This window comes from Setaria viridis, chromosome 7 (genome assembly GCF_005286985.2).
Source record: "Setaria viridis chromosome 7, Setaria_viridis_v4.0, whole genome shotgun sequence".
NCBI classification, from domain to species: domain Eukaryota; kingdom Viridiplantae; phylum Streptophyta; class Magnoliopsida; order Poales; family Poaceae; genus Setaria; species Setaria viridis.
The window spans coordinates 21223124-21244376 of record NC_048269.2 but is presented as its reverse complement, the minus strand read 5'-3'; the positions used below and the strand labels follow the sequence as shown (position 1 = coordinate 21244376).

Sequence of the window (21253 nt, the reverse complement as noted above, 5' to 3'; positions counted from 1 at the left end):
GGAGTCTAAGCAATATGGTTTATCTTGGATTGTAGCTTCAGAATTTGACTTTGTGACGGATGTGTTGGTCTTGGTGCATTGATATTGGATAGTTAGATGTTCACTGGCATATGCTTACTCAGACCTGTGACATCTTGAATAGCCCTCAAATTTGAATGTGTGTCGTGATGCTATCTTGGGTTGATCATATACCTTTTCTGGTGATAGGTTTGGGTGTCTGTCAGTTCATTAACTGTTCATTTTTCTTTTTCTTTTTTTTTTGGGGGGGGGGGGGGGGGGGGGGGGTTGTATGTCTTTTCCTTAAGAAACTGGTATCAGGTTTAACGAACTGTTTGTTAGGTACTTTATTTCTCTATAGGGGGTCTGTATATCTTTTCCTTGTGAAGCTGTTATCAGGTTGATGAACTGTTTATGTGTTAGATACTTTATTCTCTTCATTTTGGAAGCTGCTATAATATCAGGTTAATTTGGAGTTGTCTCTTGTGAGAAGGACACTAGGATTTGAGCACTCTAGCTGGGTCTTGTCATTGTTGGATTTTAGCTTCACAATTTGCTAGATGAGTGCTCTTGGTGTCTGGTCTGGTAGTTTGATTGTTCATGACTTTGGCCTGTAGCCTTGTTATGAGTTCCTGGTTCAAGTTTGTTTTTTTAGGGAAACCTGAATGGCACTGTTTAGCCCTCTTGGTACCTGGCTTCGATTGTAGGCTTGGGTGCTACTGACTATTGAGTACTGAGCTGTGTATATTATCTTAATTTCCAGTTTCTTGCATAACTTGTGTTGGATTCTATAGCTGTAACCTATACTAATCTCGGATGCCCAAACTATTCTGTCATTTGCATCTATTGCGTTTGTGTCACGATTTTTATGTTGCAGATTTGTTGCCCAACCTTCTGTTGTTGAAACTGGAATCTATTTGTTGCCCAACCTTCTGTGGTCGATACTGGAATTTATAACTGCGTTTTGTGAACGGTGGTGACTGTTCAGATTGCGCTCTGTAGTCCTGATTCGTGAATAGCAGAATTCTACACCCGATGCAGATTTTGTTGCTTTTGCCTCTTGCACGTTTTCTGTTGGTTTAGACAAACATCATGGATTTTGTATGGCCCGTTTCTGGCGAGTTTGGTGACTTGGTCATGCTAGGAGGGCGAACGCACTGTTGGTTTATGCTTTGTTCCCTGTTGCAGACTCGCAGGTAAGATCTGTCATTCTGTGATGCTACCAAGCATTTATATTGGTTGTGGCTCCTGTGATTGCACTATTATCTGGAAAGCGTGGTTGATCCATTTAAGCGGTCGTACCTGAACAGAAAAAAAAGAGTAAAAATATATTAAAAAGGGTTCCATTTTCCTTCTAAAAAATACCATTTCCTTTTTAAAAAACCGGTTCCATTTTCTAGAGTTCCATGTACGGTAATGCTAAGACACAGGTGTCCGGACGGGGAAGAAAGATCGGATGCTCCGATAAATGTTACGATAGTTAAGTATTGATGTTGTAACTATTATTTTTTCATGTTTTACGGTGGGAATTTTCTATCCCGAAAACGAACGACATATTTATTTGTTTCAATATTGCAACTATATATTTTTGATGTTGCAGATGTTGTATTTTGATGTTGCAACGGAGCGTCCATCGGACATCCGAGCTCTAGTAGCGCCAATTTATAGCGTGTTTGGTTTGTATCGTCGTACCGTCCGGAACCATCCGACCCAAACTAAGCCTAATCACGTCGTTTGGTCTGAGGCACGGCATCGAACAATCCGTCACCAAGCTATTCATACCGCAGGCAGTAATCTACAATACAGTATCGGATGACCTCGTTCGGAACCATCTAAACCTAGGGGAAAATGATCTTGTGAAGAAGCAAATGGTCCTGGACGGAGCCGCTCCTCAACCCAAACAAGTTGTTAGTCACTCAGGTGCTTTTTTGTTCCCGACGTTCCTTCTTTCCCTTCTGCTTGAGCGGCGGGTGCAAAGGGGTTCCTATCTAGCTTCTGTGTGCCACGTATGGAGGATGGATTAGGCCTGTCAAGCCCATGACCACCTTCTTCTACCTTGCGCCCAGCGGCTGCAGCCTCGGCCAGCGGCCGCCGCGCCGATCGCCCACCAACCGCTGCCGCCCGGCTACCCCGCCCTTCCTAACCTAGTGGCCTTCCTCACAACCGCCGCTGGTCATCGGCCCACCGGCCATCCAGTCCCGCCCGGAGCACCACCTCACCTCCGCTACTGGCCAACCCGCCACCACATTGAGCCTTCAGGCTACCCCTGACCCCCCTCTTCTATGGCCGCCGGCAATTGGAGCTCCCACCCAGCAATCTCAAATCCTAACCCTAACCCTGTCACTGTCTCCACCACCACCCCAGCCAACGCGCGACTCGCCGCCGGCCACTCCCCCACCTCTCGCTCGCTCCACCGGGCTTGAATTCCTCGGCGGCGTGGGGGAGTCAGCGGCGGCACGAGAGGGGAGGAAGAGGAAGGCGATCAAACGGCCAATGAGTCGTACACGAATCTTAAAACAACTAAGCCAAGTACTATGGTAGTGATTGGTAGGCTGCACTAGCTCCTAGCCAGACTAACTCTAACTCAGGCTAATTTTGACCAGATTAAACCAATGCAATTTGTTTGTGTGTTAGTCTAACTCAGGCCAATTTTGACCAGATTAAACCAATGCAATTTGTTTGTGTTTAGTTAGGTGGCTAAAGATAAACTAATTTGCTATACTCATGTTTGGTACGATGCACACTATAATAAAAATGACCCTATATTTCTACCGCCCATCATCTCCCCCCTTCTCTCCTCTCCCGCAATCCGTGTCGCTCGCCGCCGTTGGCTCCGATTTGCACCGCTGCAGCACCAGCAGCCATGCGCGATGAGCACCGCATGCTCTCGTCCTCCTCCTCGAACTCGTCGTCGTCCACGGCAGGTGGGAGGTGAGGAACGAGGCAGGTTGACCACGGCAGCGAATAAGCACCATACGAGGCGGCAAGCAGCTTCCTTTCCTCCGGCGATGGCGACGCAGGATCCGAAAGGTGACCAGTCCATCGCTTCTACTCCTAATCATCTCTTGTGGCCTCGTCAAATCATCTCCTATCAATTTTCTCCACACCGAATGGTAGCCAATCGCTCATCTTATCCCCTGTTGCTGTCCCCAGATGCTGCTCCGACAGAGGAGGCCCCCGTCGCGGCCGGGCCGGCGGCGCCAACGGCGAGGGTGAAGGTGCTCTTCTTCGCCCGCGCGCGGGACCGGACGGGCGTGTCGTAGTCGTTGGTGGAGGTGCCGGCGGGAGGCACCGCGGGGGAGTGCCTCGCCTGGACCGCGGCGGCAACCACCCGGTGGGGTGAGAAAAGAAAGCACGGAGGCAAAGGAGAGGTGAAGCGACTCACCCAAAAAACCACCGACAGCTTAAGCTAGCCTGCATAGCTGGAAACGCAACTCATTTGCGTTCCCGGTAAGCCATGCTAGGAGCCTCCTTTTGCACCACACAAGCCTGGCTAACACCCCAGGTTACCAAACGCTGGCTAGGTGCATTACACAAGGACTATGCACCCTACGAATCACATCCTATTCCGGAAGTCAGATAGGAATGGCGGGTGCTAACGGCCCCCTGGAAAGTGGAAACTGGCCCGGCAACTCGGCCCATCTCGCTCGGCAGGTTTTTGCGCGCGGTCCGCCAAAAGAAAGAGGCGTGGTGGTGGGGTTCTTCCGTTCTTGGATCCGCGGGAGATGCGGGCGGCGGGGCCGGTGGGCAGCGACGGCGCGACGCGGGAGCGGGTGGTGGTCGCCTGTCGCCTCGCCCGGCCCCCGACAGTTTGTCAAACGCCCATGGCAGATCAAACGGATAGTCAGGTGCTGCGGGGACCACACGTGCCCGCTGGCCTTCTGTCTCCTTGCTAGTCATGGAGAGACTTGCTCTGGGCATCTCGTGCCACGCCGCCTGGCCACCACCAAAGCCACAGACCACGATCACTCTCCTGCCGATCAGACTGTGAATGCTGGGATAAAAATACATCCATCAAAGATCCTGGCGTGCGTGTGAGAAAACAGCAAAGCGAATGCATCCGATCCAAACCCCAACGCAAGCGGCTCCAAAGCAAACAGCAGAAACAAGCTCGTTTTGCGGAAGCAAACCGACGCCTCGGTCTCAAAAGCTGCTCCCACGAATTCCAGGAGCAGCAACCCAAAACTCGCCTCGGCCTCGCACCCCGACTCGCCAAACCCCAAGGAAAAACCCAGCCGACCACCGCTCCCCCGGGACAGATCGCCTCGGCATCTCCCATCTCCCCCCAAGCCCCGCGCGGTCACCATGTCCCCTTGCCACCGCCGCTGTCGCTGCTGCTGAGTGCTCACCGCTAGTGCTGTGCTGGGTGTTGAGGATCCGTCCGCAGGCGGCAGGCTCGCTGACCATGGACCCGGCCTCCGAGGAGCTCGAGCGCCGCAGCCGCTACCTCAGCGCGCTCGTCCGCCGCACCAGGCTCGCCGACCCGCCCCAGCCGGAGCCGGAGGAGGAGGAGGTCGCGGAGGGGAAGGTGGATGTCGTGGAGCCGGTGCTGCTGAAGGCGGCGCCGCGCGTTCTCGAGGAGGGGAAGGGAGGGAAGGAGGACACCAAGGCGAAGGAGAGAGCGGCGGCGGAGGCGAAGGGGGAGGGGAAGGTGGCGGTGTGCGTGCGGGCGGCGGACATGCCCCTGCCGCTGCAGCGGCGCGCCGTCCGGATCGCCGTCGAGGCTGTCGCCGCCATGCCGCGGCTCCAGAGCAAGCGCCTCGCGCTCGCGCTCAAGAAGGTACACTGTACAGAAAGATTGTTTCTACTGTTCTTTTGCCTGTTTATTTTTGGATTTATGGTCACCTAAACAAATCTCTCAATTGTTAAGCCAAACATCAAGCATGTTGGTTTCACCCATTGCTGTGTGCGGACAGAAATCAAAGACAAATGCATAGTTAACTCGATTTGGAGTAAGATCTAGAGCCCACTTTACCTTCTTAGAGTACTGGAAATACCTTGGCAAGCTGCCATGTTTTTGGAGTAGGGGAGAGTTTGATGCAAATGCTACTTTGGCCAAATTTGAATGGGAGGCTGAGACAGTGCCAGATCAGATAGTTCAAAATTTCCATTTATGAGAGATGGTCCACTGCGCTCCTGAAACAAAACTCGATTTATGAGTTATGTAGTACTCAGGATGTGCAAGAGTAGTTAATACATTTGCCGTATAGATGGTTACTAGTTTCATGTCACAATCATATTTGGAGGTGAACATGGGAAACTGGCCCGCCAACAAAGGGCTGTCGCCTGTCAGCCTCTAGTTTCCTTGTTGCACAAAACAAGGAAATGTGAGGCAATAGGGAGAAGAGGTGGGAGGGGACTAAGGTAAGACAATAGAGAAAATGTGAGGATGGGTGACAGCTTGCTGAGTGCTGACATAGAGACATGTATCGCACAGCTCAGATAGTCAGATCAACTTTGGATGGGAAGTTCTCAATTTCTCATGGTTGAGCAATGCTTGATCTCAGCTGTTGATTCCAGGATCTAATGGATTCTTAGCATCTTTTATGGCTGAAAGTTACTCCATCTCCATGCTTTTTTGGTGGCTAAGTTGGCACGAGGAGATGCAGCTGTGCATGGTATGGCTTATGTTGATCTGATCAAAATGGTGGTGATGAACTTCAATTTTCTTGTCAGTTGAACCAGAAATTGAGATATTGGCATAATTGATGCACTTAGAATTACTATATTAGATTTGCACATGTTTTTCACTTGGTTACTGCCTGTATACGTTGATAACTTGACATGACCTCCTTGTTCCTAACGTGCACCATTTGTGGTTTAAGTTATCTACTTGGCTATAAGTCATTATACTAGCTAAGAATCTAAGACTTGGTTTGTTCAGCCACGATATTGAACAAAGATGTCACTATTTATGTTCTTTTGGTCCCTTCCTTCCCCCTTTAAGCTTTGTGTCTCTTAATTGCTAATTCATGAAAAGTATTGTTATGATTGGGGGATCAACTTTGATTCCTCTATGGTATTCTTGAATTTAGGAAATTTCTTAGATTTCCACACAAAGAAAATGCATGATGTGCATACTATCTATGCATGTGACCGTGTGGATTGATGTATCGCCTGCTTTTACTTGCATAGTGTTACAGTTTGACAATTTTCTACAAATATATTTAGTAAAATAGGCAACCTTTTTCCACGGACATTCAAATATTCTTTGATGTGATGCAAGTGCAAACTGTCTTGGTGCATTACTTTGGTACTTTCTCAGTTTGAACAGTCTCATGCAATTCAATTACACAATACACTTTCTGGAGATTCATCTCTTCCACTTTCTTTGTCATTTATGAAATAAAGAACAGCAGCTACTTAGGAACTACAAAATCTGATTACCAAATACCAATTGATATTTTAGTGGAATTGCCAGTTTGTTTCCTGTGGCAGAGTATAACACCTTATTGTAGAATTCAATCTGTTCTCTAAAATTCTTTAGCTCATGTTAGCATCCACAGAAACCTGCCTTTGACTGATTGAATTGTGATGATTGGATAACTTGGTGTGATATGCTTGATGGCTTCCTGTTGTGTTTGTTTCAAGTATTGAAGATTTAGTTCCATCCTTTTGTTCTTCCATTCTCACTTTTCTTGATATCTGGTGACTGATTCTCTCTCTCGCTATTTTTAAAGGATTTTGATACAACATATGGGCCTGCTTGGCACTGCATTGTCGGCACAAGCTTTGGTTCCTATGTCACTCACTCCTTGGGAGGTTTCTTGTACTTCTCCGTTGATAAGGTCTACATTCTTCTCTTCAGAACTGCCGTTGAGCCACTTGCCCATCCAGAATGAGACCTAAAATCTGTTTACTCACAAGTGTAGATGCAGTGCAAATTGTAATTTTGAACAGAAGTTGTACTAGATGACCCTCAGCGCTCCATGCTTCGTTGGTACTAGAGGTAAATTTATCTGCCCACAAATTGTAGAACAGCCAAAGCCTCTGTAGCTTCTACTTTGTACCAACGCAACGGGCTGCTGTGCAACCATTGCTGTACTTTGTGATCTGGAGTTACAAAGCTGTAGCCTGACTTACATCTCAATATGAAGGTTTACCTCGGTTTCCAATAATGCTCTGGTTGTGACATTCGAGCTAGTGGGACTCCTGATGGATGGTTTCTTGTCTGTCCAATTTTAGACTGACGATTGTTGTATGGCCTGATTCCAGACGTGAACATGAATGTTAGCAGAACCGCACTGAAATTGCATTTGCAGACAAGAACCCTGTGAATGCTCGCTGCAGATCAGGCCGAGACGCACACGTAGCAGAACGTGATCCCAGGTGGTGTCGGCAGAACAATGGAGTGCCCAGAAAAGAAAGGAGAATGATGACTGGTGGCGACGTAATATCTGAGTTCTGGAGAGCCCGCGCGTCATAGATTGCTCGCAACACGCAGACCCAGAAAAGAGAGGAGAATGATGAATGGGGTGCGATTGCGAAGCCTTTGCTTGGAAGAAAGAATCAATGTTTTGAGCTTTCCTGGCAGCAGATTTGCTAGATCGTTTTTTTTCCTGGATCTTGAATTCTAATCCAAAGTTTAGGACAGATGGTATAGAGATCTACCGATTGCCTTAGAAGGAGAGACATCCTATCCGACCAGAACAAAACATCTCATCAAGAGATGGGTCGGGGGAAAATTTGTGAATACACTACTTTAAAGAAGCCCAAAAAGAGACAGCAATTGACGCAGGACCACTCACAATAAACTGCGATGAAAAGGTAAAATACAAAGTAACACCAACAGTTTTAAAAGGGCTTCCCAACCCAACCAAACCTGGCTCCAGTGACCCCCACCAACAAGTGGGACGCACCCGAGGCCTTGCCCGGCAACATCTCATATGGGGAGCCCACAGATTTTCCCGACAATAATCATAGCACGGCTACAGCGTCGCACCAAAGAAACCAGGGTCCAGATCACATTGCATAGTGTCATTAGACAGCAGCAAACACTAGCGACTAGTTTCTAGGGCACGTAAATCCGTCTTTACTGCCCCTCGCTCGAGTCGTGCTTGGGTGCCTCCCTGATCTCTTCCGCAGGGTCCTCCTGCAGCCAAGGAAAACGAATAAATTGTTCAGAATCTGAGTGATATCAGGAGGATACAAGGAAGGAGTGTCAGAACGTTATATTTGGGAAATACTAGGTCTTACCGAGATGTCGGAAGTCCATAGGGTCAAGTTATCACGAAGGAGTTGCATGATCAAAGTGCTGTCCTTGTAGGACTCCTCGCTCAGGGTGTCGAGCTCCGAGATGGCCTCATCAAAAGCCTGCAATTGCAAAGGAGGGAGCATCAGCATGATGTCTGTCACATGTCAGTGGTTTCAATAAAGAAACAGACTCTAAATAACCAAAATCTCCAGTCTTCTTTGACTCGCAGAAGACTTCAGAACACCAGACAGGATTAGAAATATTCAAAGGCATGACCTATTTTCGACAAGGTCACATGCATTGCAGTTTAGTAACATCACAAGCCACACTAAGTTTACTCTCACAAACAAAGAATTGACCAGGTATATATACCCATAAAAAGCAGAATACCAATATTGCTAAATACCAATCTTTGCACCAGGGTGAAGAAGCAATTGTGATGTCTATGGGCGACTGAGGATACCTAAACCCAAAACCTTTTAAGAAGCAATATGAACGACTACAAAAGATAACCTAATATTTGTTCTCCTAAAGTCAATTTGATGCAGATCCAAAGAATTTGCATAACAAACTCAAGGACAATTTGAAATTGATGACACCTAATAGCCATACTAAGTATAGGTCAACTTTTAAGGCAGATAATGATTAAAGGTTAGGTACACCAATAGGATCCTTTTTCTCGTGGGCACACTCAGCAGAACAGTTGACAAGCAATTAAAAGATGTTGTCTCCCATCATACTAATTCCATGAAATTTCCATTAAGTCAACTACGGAATAGTAAGGAACCAAAATGTTCGGTTTCCCGTCCATATCAGAAAGTGTGCACCTTGCATAAAAAGTGCACATGTTTATGACTGCAGGTATGACCCAAAAGCAAATAGTATTATATATTAATGCAGTTCTAATATACAATAGGCTTCACGCACCAGAAAAGGTAACATAAAAGTGTCACCAAAGTAAAAGGATGAGCAGTATGGAGTCTAGAAATGCAAAAAAAGGAGAAAAAGGTAACAACGTAGTACATATGGTCCTCTAGTGTGAAAATATGGTGACACTAATGTCCTATGCCCATGTTTTTCCTTACCGCACAATTAACAATGGTCTTATGGCAAATGATCATACAATTGCAGCATATCATCGACAACAGACCAGCAATTCCATACACAAACATTCCAGATCCACAAAGAAAATATACTAACCAAACATCAAATTGTGCAGAAAAACAAACCTGCTTTGCAAGACTGCATGCGCGATCAGGTGAGTTCAGAATCTCATAGTAGAACACTGAGAAGTTAAGTGCCAGACCAAGCCTAATAGGGTGAGTTGGAGGCAGCTCAGCCAAAGCAATGTCCTGATTGCAGCACAAACCAAGATGCTTTCAGTAAACTATCTATACATGTAGTAAGAAGAACACAAGCATGATGCTTCACCAACAAACTTGGACATTGGTTAACAAATGAAACAAAAAAAAATGTTGACCTGGGCAGCCTTGTATGCCACCATGGTATTCTCAGCAGCGTCCTTTCTCTCAGCCCCAGTCTTGAACTCAGCAAGGTATCTAATCATCACGATTCAATCAGTCAAATGAAAACACAATCCCATAACAAATGTGAAAGTCTTACTGGGCATCACATTACCTGTAGTAGTCACCCTTCATCTTGAGGTAGAAGACCTTGGACTCGGGGGCAGTGGAAGAGGGGACAAGGTGGGACTCGAGCAGCTTGAGGATGCCATCACAGATCTTGGTGAGCTCAGTCTCAATCTTACCACGGTAGTCCTTGATGAGTGTTACACGGTCCTCATTGCCTCGGCCTTCCTCCTTCTGCTCGATGGAGGAGATGATGCGCCATGAGGCACGACGGGCTCCAATGACATTCTTGTATGCAACAGAAAGGAGGTTGCGCTCCTCCACGGTGAGCTCCTCCGAGTCCACGGTCTTGGCTACCTTCTCCATGAACTCAACCATCTCCTCGTACCTCTCAGCCTGCTCGGCGAGCTTGGCCATGTACACATTCTCCTCACGGGAAAGCTCCGCTGATGCCATCTTATGGTTCAGTTCCTAAAACTTGCAGTGTGCCAAATCTGCAGAATTGTGGGAAGCAGTGAGCCAATCCGTTCCTCTAAGATTTAAGATACATGAATACAGGAGTGAGCAGACATCTGTGGAACTGATACCCATTCCCTTGTGGCTCAAAATTCAGAGGGGGAATTCTAGAATAAAAATCGTGGGCAACCCCTACCAATTCCCGTAATTTAACAGTAAAAGTAAGTGCTAGTGTATTTGCTTCGATAATTTTGCCTGCACATAAACATCAACTAAACTTGATGCTGGATTATTTTGAAAGCTTGTGTACTAGAAACTTAGATGTCCCCAAGCTTGACACCTCGCTTAACCTAGTGAAGCGCCAGATCTGAGAAACGACGATCACGAACAAGCAGGGGAAATACAAATTTCCATGCCTGTCAGCATGCACACACACCAGAACCAGTTGATTCAAGATTTGACCGTTTCGCATGCTAATCCCGTCGGATCAACAGGACATGGATCACCTAACTCGCCTACTCGATGCAAAGGGAGCCAAACCTACAGTAAACGCGCCGCGAGTCCATGCGGAAACGAGAGGTTTGGGAGAAAAAATCCAGCGAAAATACGAGCCAAACATCGGGAACAAAGGGGATCGAAGCGGTAGTGACCCAACCAAGAGACGATGAGAGCCGGAGGAGCGGGGAGCGGAGCGGTACCTCTGCGTGCGTCTTCCTCGCGCTCCGGCGTTCGAATGGGGGGGGGTTTGCGACGAGGCGGCGCTTCCCCGGGGGCCTAGAAAAGGGCTGCCTCCGAGTCCCTCCGCCCAATCACGCCGCGACGCGTGTCCACGCCACCGTGGCAGCCCTAAGCCCGCGCGGCGCATGTGGTCATCCGACCCCACCAGGCAGACGGTCAGGCGGAGGAGCGGAGCCATCAAGGCCGTCACGACGTGTGGGGACCGGACAGCCTGGTCCACATGTCAGGGTGCCTGCTGCTGGTGGTGGTGGTGGGCCCGGGGCGCCCTGGTGATAAGCTCGTCGGGGCCTCCGGCCCCACGCAGCGACAGCCTGGACGCGCTGGACCGGGGGGAAGGCGGCGGCGCGGGGGCAAAAGAAAAGGGATTCTCCCTCTCGCACACTCGCACGGGGCGCAAGCTGGTCGAGGCACTGGTACGTGGGCCCGATCGGCTCGCTGGCCACGTGACGCGCCCCTCCGTGAGCCGGGTGCGGGTAAAAACTGGCGTGCGAGGTGGGCTTGTTCGGCGTCGACGCGCAGGGCGGCGGCCGGGCGGAGCGTGGGCGAGAGGGAGAAGAAGACGTGGCGCTGAGGAGGCCGTGGGGCCCTGCGCGAGCGTCGCGTGACGCGGTGTGGAGGCGTCGCGCCCACGGCGGCGGCTGCGAGCGGTTCGGCCGCGCGACAACCAGCCGCCCACCATCATCTGCGCGGCCCGGTCGCGGCCGTTGACGCCGTGTTAGTGTGGTCTGTGGTGTGCCATTTTCTGTGGAAACTGCCTCGGTTCCTCCGGACTCCGGTCACGGTGCTTTGTTCTCCTACGCACCTCGATGCTGTTCGTATTTGGCGAAATTGAAAAGCAAAAACTATATCCAATTTTTATGTTAAGAAATATGCATGTAACCGAACACGGAAAAAATAACGATGGTATAAGGGTGTTTGGATATGTAGACTAAAAACAGGTCACATCAGATATTTGATACTAATTAGAAGGACTAAACGTGAATTAATTATAAAATTAAGCTAATTCGCTAGACGAATCTATTAAGCCTAATTAATCCATGATTGGCTAGCATCACATGGTCAAATCATGGACTAATTAAGCTTAATAAATTTGTCTCGCGAATTAGCCTTTATTTATACAATTAGTTTTGTAATTAATCTATATTTAATACTTCTAATTAGTATCTAAATATTCGATGTGGCATGTGTCTCCAAACGGGATGATAGGTGTTCAAAAGGTTCTCTAGGGACCCGCCAAAAATACTATTGAGAAGCTGAATGAAAAATGGCAAGTTGGCTGGTAGAAAATTCAGCAATTGGTAGCCGGTCCCTGTCATATAGTGTCATTGTCCCTTGTCTGGCTGAGATGCCATTGCCCAGTCTCCGTTTCACAAAAAAAAGAACCAACCAAGTCTGAATATAATCTACTTTTACTTCTGGTCTAATTTTACGGCTAATGATGTCACGCACTCATGCGCATCATTTCCTTTCCTCCGCTTGCACACTATATAATCACACATGCCATCAATTGTCTTATTCCATTGAGTCATAGTCCTGCTGCCCAATTTGGTGTTACAATGGCTATGTTGAGGCAGCGCAACATGCATAGACCCTTTCCCCGTTAGCTGAGACGGCGTCTATGTTGGACTGCATGCCACAAGCCCACACAACAATACTAGAGTCATTTCAAAATAGCATAGTGCCACCAAGCGCAGTAGATCAGTCTGTCACTCTATTGGGGGTTGGACATTGAGCGCATCTGATCTCCTATATCGGTGTGTTATGTTACCCTCGTCTACTTGATCCATCACACAATCCTTGATGTGGAAATGTATCGTTAACAAGTTGATTTAACACTGGGAAAAAGTGAAACAGCTTAACTATTTTGCATATATGAATTGAAAAACTGAAGTGAGGTGATAGGAACCGAAAGCAGCATAAATATTTTCTTTTTCTGCAGGCTGCAAGCTTTAGTCTAGTGCTACAGGACCACGCAGTGCCTTGGTTAGTACTGCTTGGAGCGGTAGGGAGTGCCGTGGAGAACGACGTCTATATATCCGGGTTCAAACATACGCTAGCTGATACGCATTCATTTCATTCTTAAGTGAACGCCGGGAACCTGACACAGTTTTAGAACAAGGAAAAGCCTCCAATCCAGAAAAGTACAAACATGCATATGTACTCCACATCTTGATCCAGTCATCCAGTGAGACACGAGGAGAGAACCTAGTATTTGCTTTTTGAGGACTGGAAAGAACCAAATTTGGAAAATGGCAAAATGCCCGACGTTCACACAATCACACTTCACACAGTTTGCAATCTCGTCCAAGTGACGGAACCACATTTCAGGCCCATTTATTTTTCAGGCCCAGCAGCATGTTAGCCATTTCGATGTCAAAACCAAAGGGGCAGCATCAATAATTTTAGTCGCTTTTTAAAGGGTGCTTGTTTAGCTTTTCCCTTTCTAAAAGGGAAAAAAGGAATGAAAAAAAGAGTAAATTTTGTTACCACTCATAGTACTAGGGATTTGTCCATGGCTAACTCAGTAAATCCTCAGCTTTTTCCGATGATTTTGCTAGTGCATTGAGAATCTTTTCAGCAGTAAAAGGGTCACTGGTCTAATCTTATTTTCTGCTAATGTTTCGGTGACACGCAGCATGCATGAGAGTACCCTGTGTGCACCCTTTGTTTTTGTCCTTTAGAAACGGTAAAGAATTCCTCTGTTCGATCTCTTTCTCCGCGTAGAACCTCGTTCATCCGATAGCTGCACGTGTCTCTTGCCGATCCCAAATCAACTTTCTCATGGCACTAACATCTGCCGCTTTCCGCCGCACCTTTCTCATCAGAGGCTGCAGAAACCATCAGTACACACTACGACACACCCATGCACTTTCGAGTTTCCACTGAGAACTTTGTACCTGTATACACGACCATTAATTCAAACGTTGAGAGTTCCTAATGAAGCCAATTAGTACTCCTGTCAGTCCTGCCTCCTCTTTAGGTGTTTCACCTAACCAAAAAAAACCGTACGGCCATTTCGCTTTGCCTTTGCACTCGCCACTGCATTCAGCTATCATGTTCGTCGCCAGAATTCCCGTGTATCTGGACGGCATAAAGCTCCAGGTTATTCAAGCATAAGCTGCTCTTTTTCCGATACATATCCTCTAGAAGCTTTACTCGTTCCGTGGAGCATACATGGGCGAAGAAATAAAAGAATCCCATTAGTAAGAGCGAGATCGCTCAAAATCGATCGCGGATGGATTATGCACGAGCTTGACGGGGCAAAGATTCCCTGGGATCTATTCGACGCAACACGTCTTTCCAACCGATAAGTTTTCATAATTCATGGATGAACCGAGGCCGCTCCTTTTGTTTCGGCACCTAATCATTTCTTACCGACAACGCTAATGATCTACACCGGCCTTTTCATTTCTGCAGTGCGGGTACCTAAATTCCGGGACTCTTTTTCCCGGGAAAAAATGAGCTAGCTATGATGCCCATTATCGGTAACGAGCTGCTATAAGTACGAGGCCTGCGATGCGGCCGAATTGGTATCCTGTGCTGATCAGCTGGTGCGTTCAGTGCAGTGCAGCAGCAACCCTGACGAGGACTGGCCATGGTCTCCCCTTCGTCAGTTCTTCCCAAGGTCTGGGAGTGCCCCTTGGTGTCTTGGACATATCGATGACTTAGCTTGCATGCAGTAAAATTTGGGAGTGTTGACGGATAGATGCCTGCTGCCTGCTAATTGTTCGTGAACGTCCTGGCCGATGCTGGTTTTGATCGAGATAATGTTGTTTTTATCTTCCAGGTCGTCGATGACGCGACCGATCAGGCCACCCCTCGGCGCGGCAAGTGGTGGTACGTGACGTTCCACAACGTCACTGCCATGGTCGGCGCCGGCGTGCTCAGCCTCCCGTACGCCATGGCTCACCTAGGATGGTAAGCACCAACCCACGCGCCACGGCCCAAGAGCCCCTGATCTCTCGCGCGCCATGACCGGCTGCTGGCTCACTCGACAACCTGTTCCTCCTCTTCTCCAGGGGCCCCGGGGTGCTGGCGCTGCTGGCGTCGTGGGGGATCACGCTGTACACGCTGCGGCTGCTGATCGAGCTCCACGAGTGCGTCCCCGGCGTGCGGTTCGACCGGCTCCGCGACCTCGGCGCGCACGCGCTGGGCCCGCGCCTGGGGCCCTGGCTGGTCGTGCCGCAGCAGCTCATCGTGCAGCTCGGCTGCGACATGGTGTACATGGTCACGGGCGGCAAGTGCCTCCAGAAGTTCGCCGAGTCTGTCTGCCCGACTTGCGCGCCGCTGCACCAGTCCTACTGGATCTGCATCTTCGGCTCCTTCCAGTTCCTCCTCTCCCAGCTCCCAAATCTCGACGCCATCACCGCCGTCTCCTTCCTCGCCGCCGCCATGTCGCTCAGCTACTCGACCATCTCGTGGGCGGCGTGCGTGGCGCGCGGGCCGGTGACCGGGGTGAGCTACGCGTACAGGGACGGGCCGGCGGCGGACTCGGCGTTTCGGGTGTTCGGCGCGCTGGGGCAGGTGGCGTTCGCGTACGCGGGGCACGGCGTGGTGCTGGAGATCCAGGCCACGATCCCGTCCACGCCCACCAAGCCGTCCGGGGCGACCATGTGGAAGGGCACCGTCGCCGCGTACATGGTCACCGCGGCGTGCTACTTCCCCGTCGCGATCGCCGGGTACTGGGCGTTCGGCCGCGACGTCGGCGACAACGTCCTCGTCGCGCTGCAGCGGCCTCCATGGCTCGTCGCCGCCGCCAACATGATGGTCGTCATCCATGTCGTCGGAAGCTATCAGGTGATCAAGTACTGTATATATTGATAGAATGTGTTTGTTCATTTGCACATGTAATGGCACGTCGAGCCATGTATGTCAGTGAAGACGAAAGGCGCATGCATGGTTCACACCTGAGCTACAACCGAACTAAAAAAAAAAGCTCTGAATCTGCGACTTTGGCAGGTGTATGCGATGCCGATATTCGAATCCATTGAGACGATTCTGATCACGAGATTCAGGGTGCCTCAAGGATTGCTGCTCCGTCTCGTGGCTCGATCAGCTTACGTTGGTAAGAACTGAGACACTGAAACCTTCCATTTACGTTTGTGAATCTGAATCATGGATGGCCGCGGACATCGTTGCAGCATTCACGCTGTTCATCGCGGTGACGTTCCCGTTCTTCGGCGACCTCCTCGGTTTCTTGGGAGGGTTTGGGTTTACCCCGACATCCTACTTCGTAAGCTGCCTCCACATGCCCAAAATGGCAAAATTTCTCGTGTCTAACTAGGTTACCAGCAGTGATCAAACTTGTTCGGTGATCTTTGCAGCTCCCCTGCATTCTGTGGCTAAAGATCAAGAAGCCGCCGAGGTTCAGCGCGTCGTGGTTTGCCAACTGGGTAGGCGATAACAGCTCTTCTGTGCCACTCTGATCTGAACTCTCGTAAACTGGGAGAGTTCAGACTTCTGGGACAGGTATTTGACTGTTCACCTGTTTGGTATGATTTTGTTTTGTCAGGGCTGCATCGTCGTCGGAGTGCTGCTGATGCTCACGTCCACCATCGGCGGGCTACGGAGCATCATCCAGGACGCGTCGACATTCCAGTTCTACTCCTGAACCCTGACGCCTGCTCGTACGTGACACCATCCCAACAGATTGTCACCCTCGTGCACGCGGTTCTACCTTCTCTTACAAGCTTGGGGTGTGGCTGCAGTCTGTCTGCCGAAATACAGAGGACGATGCAACAAGCTGCCGAAGCTAGCCAAGGCGTTGTGTTTCTACGGATGATAGTAGAAGACGGCGCTTCGCTACAGATGGTAGTAGAAAGTTGCCTTGCTTCAAACGTCGCGGCTTGGCCGAAAAATGGACGCAAAAGAATCGGCGTGCGGTTAATTCAGCGATGGGGGCTTTTTGCGGTGCTCTGAATTTGAATAAACTGTCGGAACATCTGCAAGTTGTGTAGTTGCAGCATGCAGATGAGACGAATAATGTTAGCTATATAGTGACATGTGATTATGTGAATCAAAGATGTGTGCGCCATGGATCTATCCTTAGTTCGTTACGGGAATTTTTGAGATGGACGATGTTCCTGCTACCTGCTAGGTAGTACAGAATTTCACCATGGCCATCAAGATGGTACTCGGCTGACTGAATTCTGTGCCTCGGCACCATTTTCTGCAAGACCGTTTCCTTTCAGTAATGCTTGTTTCGACGAGAACTATGTGACACAAATGCAAGGAAAGAGAAATTTTATTTTCTGACTGAATAACCGGGATGAACATAGTACTAGTTTCAACTGCTAATCTCTGTACCAAACCAGAAGACAACAAAGTTTCGCCACGGCTCGATTCTAATTGTTTGATTTGACGAATGCGATTCATCGCTAGTAAAAATACGCCAAACCCATCGAGATCTGGCACGCAATGCCGTCCATCTTCGGGATCATCTGCGTTGCGGCGATCATCGCCCGCCGCCTCTGGCCGTCGCGCGCTCTCGACGACGCGCCGCCGCAGCCGGCCGGGCCGCATCTCCGTCGGATGGGAGGAACGATATGCGCCGGGCGAGCGGATCGGCCCCGCGGTTGGGCCGCGTACCTGACGAAGGCAAGGGCGAGATGCGCGGAGGCGGAGCGTGCGGAGGTCGGCGGCAACAGCGCGACCTCACCGGCGGCGTGTCGCCGGACGGACATTTTACATATAGAACCCTGATTTGGATCGCGATTAATAATCGCGATCCGATTTTTTTGCAAAAATCTCCCCAGAATTTTCATTTACACTCCTGATTTGGATCGCGATTAATAATCGCGATTCCGTTTATTTGCATTTAGGACCCTATTTTGGTTCTGAATATTTCCATAGAACCCCCCTAGTTTTGATGGGCTCCTCCTCCCGCCCGCCGCCGACGTCCTCCCCGCCGGAATCGCTCGGCCCCGTGCCACTCATCTCCCACTCAAGCCCTTGCAAGTAGCACCAATCAGCGCCCGATTCTCATCTGACTCCCACAGCAAGGACCCGAGTACAAGGCCGGCGCGAGCTCGATTCGCCGGTCGCCGCGCTGGAGCGAGCAGCCGCGCGCCCTCCAGCTCACGCGGGCCGGCGGCCGGCCAGCCGGGTATATGGCAGCTTGACCCTAAGCACGGTGGCAAGGTCAGATCTGACGGCCCAAAGTAGCCGCGGCGCAAGGCGCGACCGTCAAAGTGATAGCGTTGCCTTGCTGGCTTGTCAGCCCACCAGCCACCAAGTCGCGCTTATCCCTGCTCCGCTCCCGCTTGGCCGCGAATCCGCGACCATGGCGGCGCCACCGCCACCCATCTCCGCCCTCTGCAGCGCCTCTCCCTGTCTTGTCGCCACCCGCACCCGCCTCGCCCCTCCGGTCTTGCGGACCAGTGCCGCAGCGTGGCCACTGGTCTTGCACGGCGGCTGCCGCGGCGCACAAGGCTTCCCCGGGCCGGGGCGCTTGGTGGCTCGGCCCCCCGTGCCGTGCGCGGCGAAGCGCGGCAGCGGCCGCGGCGAGGTGGCCGCAGAAGATGGAGATGGCACGCGCTCGCGGCTCCAGGCGGCGCTCTGGGGCGCCGAGGCTGCCTACATACTCTGGCTCTTCCTCCTCCCTTATGCACCGGTCCGTTAGTGAGCTCCAAACACGATTCTCTAATTTCGTTTGAGTTTTTTTTTTCTGTCCCCAAATCGTTCTGCATTTGCCTTCAGGTGTGAATTCTTGATACGAACAATGCAAATATTATGAGCTCAAACACTGCTCATTTTGATGCAATCGTGTCCAGGGAGATGAAATCTTGCAGAGAAGGGTAGTCTGTAACTTTGATCATTATCATGCAGGGTGACCCGGTGTGGGCAATCTCCCAGGCTACCATCAGCGACCTCATCGGCCTCTCGCTCAACTTCTTCTTCATCCTTCCTCTGCTCAACTCTGGTAAGCACAATTTCCATGTAGTTGTATCCACCCAAGTTCATTTACCAACGTTGTGGGCCTAATTCCGTTGGTGAGTTTGCTGGGCAGTGTAGCTGGCGTTCAACTGCTGGAATCGCCAGTGCTTCACCCTGTAAGTAACCGATTATTCAAATTTGTTGCAAGACAGTAATGCGCAGTTGCACATACATTCTTGCACTGATCAATGCTGTGCCTTCTCCCCACCAGATGGCAGAAGGATTGTTTAACTTTGTGATCGCTTGGACGCTGATGTTTGCGCCACTGCTGTTCACGGATTCTAGGAGGGACCGGTACCAGGGATCGCTCGATGTCTTGTGGGGTTTTCAGATGTTCCTCACAAACAGTATGCTCTCATAATCTCACATTCTCATTGGCAACAGCCCATGGATGTAACATTTCAGGTTGTCTAAACAACATTTCTTTTGTATCTCTTCTCTTCAGCTTTCTTGATTCCTTACATGGCAATCCGACTGAATGCCCCGGATACCGACCAGTCCCCGTCACCAAGGTCACAATTGGGTTCAGTTATGGTTAAAGGTGCACAGGTTGTGGGCACCGTCGGTGGGGCTGTCTGCATTTTGTCCATTGTTTGGGCTCTCTTTGGCCGTGCAGATGCTGGTTTTGGCGACTTCGTGGAACGGTGGCAGTATGCACAGAGCTATGTGGTTTCGGAGCGGCTCGCTTACGCATTCCTCTGGGACATATTGCTGTACTCAATTTTCCAGCCATGGTTGATCGGTGACAACATTCAGAACGTGAAGGCAGATGCTACTGAGTTCGTGAATGTAGTGAGGTTTATCCCGGTTGTAGGCCTAGTTGCCTACCTCCTCTGCTTAGAGAAAGAGGACTAGCTGCTACCTGTGTTTTTGTAAATTTTTGTGGTCATTTAGATAAGCAATCGAGTGAATCATGTACTTGGTGGCGGCATTTTCTGGAAGAACTTTCTTTCAGGGATGCTTTTTGAACGAGAATTCATTCAGTGACACAAATGCAATTGAACAGGACAACTTTTTTTCTGACCTAACAACCTGGAGGGGCAGACAGTACTTCCCTTGGATTGCTAATCTCTCTACGACACAATTCTAATTGTCTGACGAAATGCCACCCATCGCTGTAGGCTGTGGCCGAATGCTTCAGAAAGCTAGGACTGACACCAACGCCACCAAACCAAGTGCGACCGAAAAGCCATCGACAATCACCTTGGAACCCCTGCTGTATCGTGGCATCGGGCCGCTCACCCACGGTGACTGTGTCACCTGTGGCGTCGTCGGCCTCTGCCTCGCCGGCGTGAGGGTCGATGGAACGGTGGAGGTCGCGCTTGGGCGTGGAGGGATCGCCGGCGGTGGCGGTGACGGTCCATGGGGAAGAAGCCCTGCAACTGCAATAAGAGAGATCATCATCAAAGACAAACTTATCATTGAGTATAGCAAATCCCTGGCACGAAGGAGAGAAGCAATCTGCATGCACGTAATGGAGATCCACGCGTACGAGTACGACAGAAAAGAGAGACACGACGCTGGAACGGCAGGGCGCTCACCTGCGCAGGCGCCAGCGGCGGACGGGAGGTCGAGGCGGCAGAGGCCGGGCATCCCCATCACGCGCGTCATGTTGACGGCGACGGGGGCCGTGCTGGGGTTGCTGAGAGCCTGGCAGAGGCACTGCGGCTCGTCGTGCACCATGCTGCCCAGGTTGGCGCAGCAGGTGTCCGCCGGCGCGGCGGCGGTGCCGTCGATGAAGGGCAGGCAGGGGAGGAGGCGGAAGAGGTCGGTGCTGCAAGTGGAGGTGCTGCTGCTCTCGCCTGCCTGGGGCACCGCGTGGACGCCGGCGACGGAAACCACCAGCAGCAGCAGCGCGACGCAGAACGAAGGAGCCAGCGCCATTGCTGCTCGGTTACGTTGCTGATCCTTCTTGGAAACTGGAGGCGAAGGTTTTTTTCTTGATTGGTTCTTGGAGGTGGTTTGTGGTTGGTTGCGTTGGGTTTATAGCATCGGAGCGACGGCGGTGCACGGCAATGGTGTGTCCCTGAGGCCGCGGTTGCTGTGAGCTGGGACCTGGCATGCATGGCGGGTCGGCAGATTTGCGTGAAGCCCTGCATGGAGGGTGGAGAGTTTCGTGTGAGCTGCTGCAACGTTGGGATTCGATCGGCGGAGTAAGCAATGGCCAACGGGCATGCAGAGAACATTAGCGCAGGGATGGTGTGACGGTACGTCGCCGGGTCGTGTTCCATGTGAACTGGTGCCCGGTACTTTTTTTTTTCGAGGGGACGGTAACTGGTGTCCGTTACTGGCAACTGGCATGTTGAAACTGCTGAATGCTGAGCACTCAGTCGGGGTTTCAAAG

At 50.4% G+C, this 21253-nt stretch overlaps 5 protein-coding genes across 7 annotated transcripts; 3 read left to right on the top strand and 2 right to left on the bottom strand.

Moving 5' to 3' along the window:
- Nucleotides 1–2794: 2794 nt before the first annotated feature.
- LOC117863409 (uncharacterized) lies at nucleotides 2795–7115 on the top strand. Of its 2 annotated transcripts, XM_072295427.1 has the most exons (4): nucleotides 2795–3027; nucleotides 3151–4777; nucleotides 6678–6785; nucleotides 6870–7115. In XM_072295427.1, exons 2-4 carry the CDS (start codon nucleotides 4052–4054, stop codon nucleotides 6885–6887), a joined length of 852 nt encoding a protein of 283 aa, XP_072151528.1. In that variant the 5' UTR covers nucleotides 2795–3027; nucleotides 3151–4051; the 3' UTR covers nucleotides 6888–7115. The 2 variants fall into 2 exon arrangements, with proteins under 2 accessions (XP_072151528.1, XP_034602990.1); XM_034747099.2 differs by having other exon boundaries at nucleotides 2804–3027; nucleotides 6678–7115.
- A 611-nt stretch (nucleotides 7116–7726) lies between these two features.
- Nucleotides 7727–11089, bottom strand: LOC117863410 (14-3-3-like protein GF14-6). The gene is made up of 6 exons (XM_034747100.2): nucleotides 10935–11089; nucleotides 9830–10274; nucleotides 9672–9750; nucleotides 9421–9543; nucleotides 8194–8310; nucleotides 7727–8089 (listed from the first exon to the last, which is right to left on the bottom strand). The coding sequence occupies exons 2-6, from the start codon at nucleotides 10234–10236 to the stop codon at nucleotides 8030–8032; spliced, it is 786 nt and encodes a 261-aa protein (XP_034602991.1). The 5' UTR covers nucleotides 10237–10274; nucleotides 10935–11089; the 3' UTR covers nucleotides 7727–8029.
- Nucleotides 11090–14446: 3357 nt separating this feature from the next.
- Nucleotides 14447–17022, top strand: LOC117863150 (lysine histidine transporter-like 6). 2 transcript variants are annotated; one of them, XM_034746747.2, is made up of 8 exons: nucleotides 14447–14599; nucleotides 14762–14892; nucleotides 14994–15771; nucleotides 15934–16039; nucleotides 16116–16207; nucleotides 16299–16367; nucleotides 16487–16601; nucleotides 16683–17022. In XM_034746747.2, the coding sequence occupies exons 1-7, from the start codon at nucleotides 14570–14572 to the stop codon at nucleotides 16583–16585; spliced, it is 1305 nt and encodes a 434-aa protein (XP_034602638.1). In that variant the 5' UTR covers nucleotides 14447–14569; the 3' UTR covers nucleotides 16586–16601; nucleotides 16683–17022. The 2 variants fall into 2 exon arrangements, with proteins under 2 accessions (XP_034602638.1, XP_034602637.1); XM_034746746.2 differs by having other exon boundaries at nucleotides 16487–17022.
- A 921-nt stretch (nucleotides 17023–17943) lies between these two features.
- Nucleotides 17944–19902, top strand: LOC117862739 (uncharacterized). The gene is made up of 5 exons (XM_034746245.2): nucleotides 17944–18586; nucleotides 18802–18895; nucleotides 18988–19025; nucleotides 19121–19256; nucleotides 19355–19902. The coding sequence occupies exons 1-5, from the start codon at nucleotides 18257–18259 to the stop codon at nucleotides 19762–19764; spliced, it is 1008 nt and encodes a 335-aa protein (XP_034602136.1). The 5' UTR covers nucleotides 17944–18256; the 3' UTR covers nucleotides 19765–19902.
- Nucleotides 19868–20916, bottom strand: LOC117862740 (non-specific lipid transfer protein GPI-anchored 15). Its single transcript, XM_072295116.1, has 2 exons — nucleotides 20451–20916; nucleotides 19868–20291 (listed from the first exon to the last, which is right to left on the bottom strand). Exons 1-2 carry the CDS (start codon nucleotides 20791–20793, stop codon nucleotides 20047–20049), a joined length of 588 nt encoding a protein of 195 aa, XP_072151217.1. The 5' UTR covers nucleotides 20794–20916; the 3' UTR covers nucleotides 19868–20046.
- Nucleotides 20917–21253: the final 337 nt, after the last annotated feature.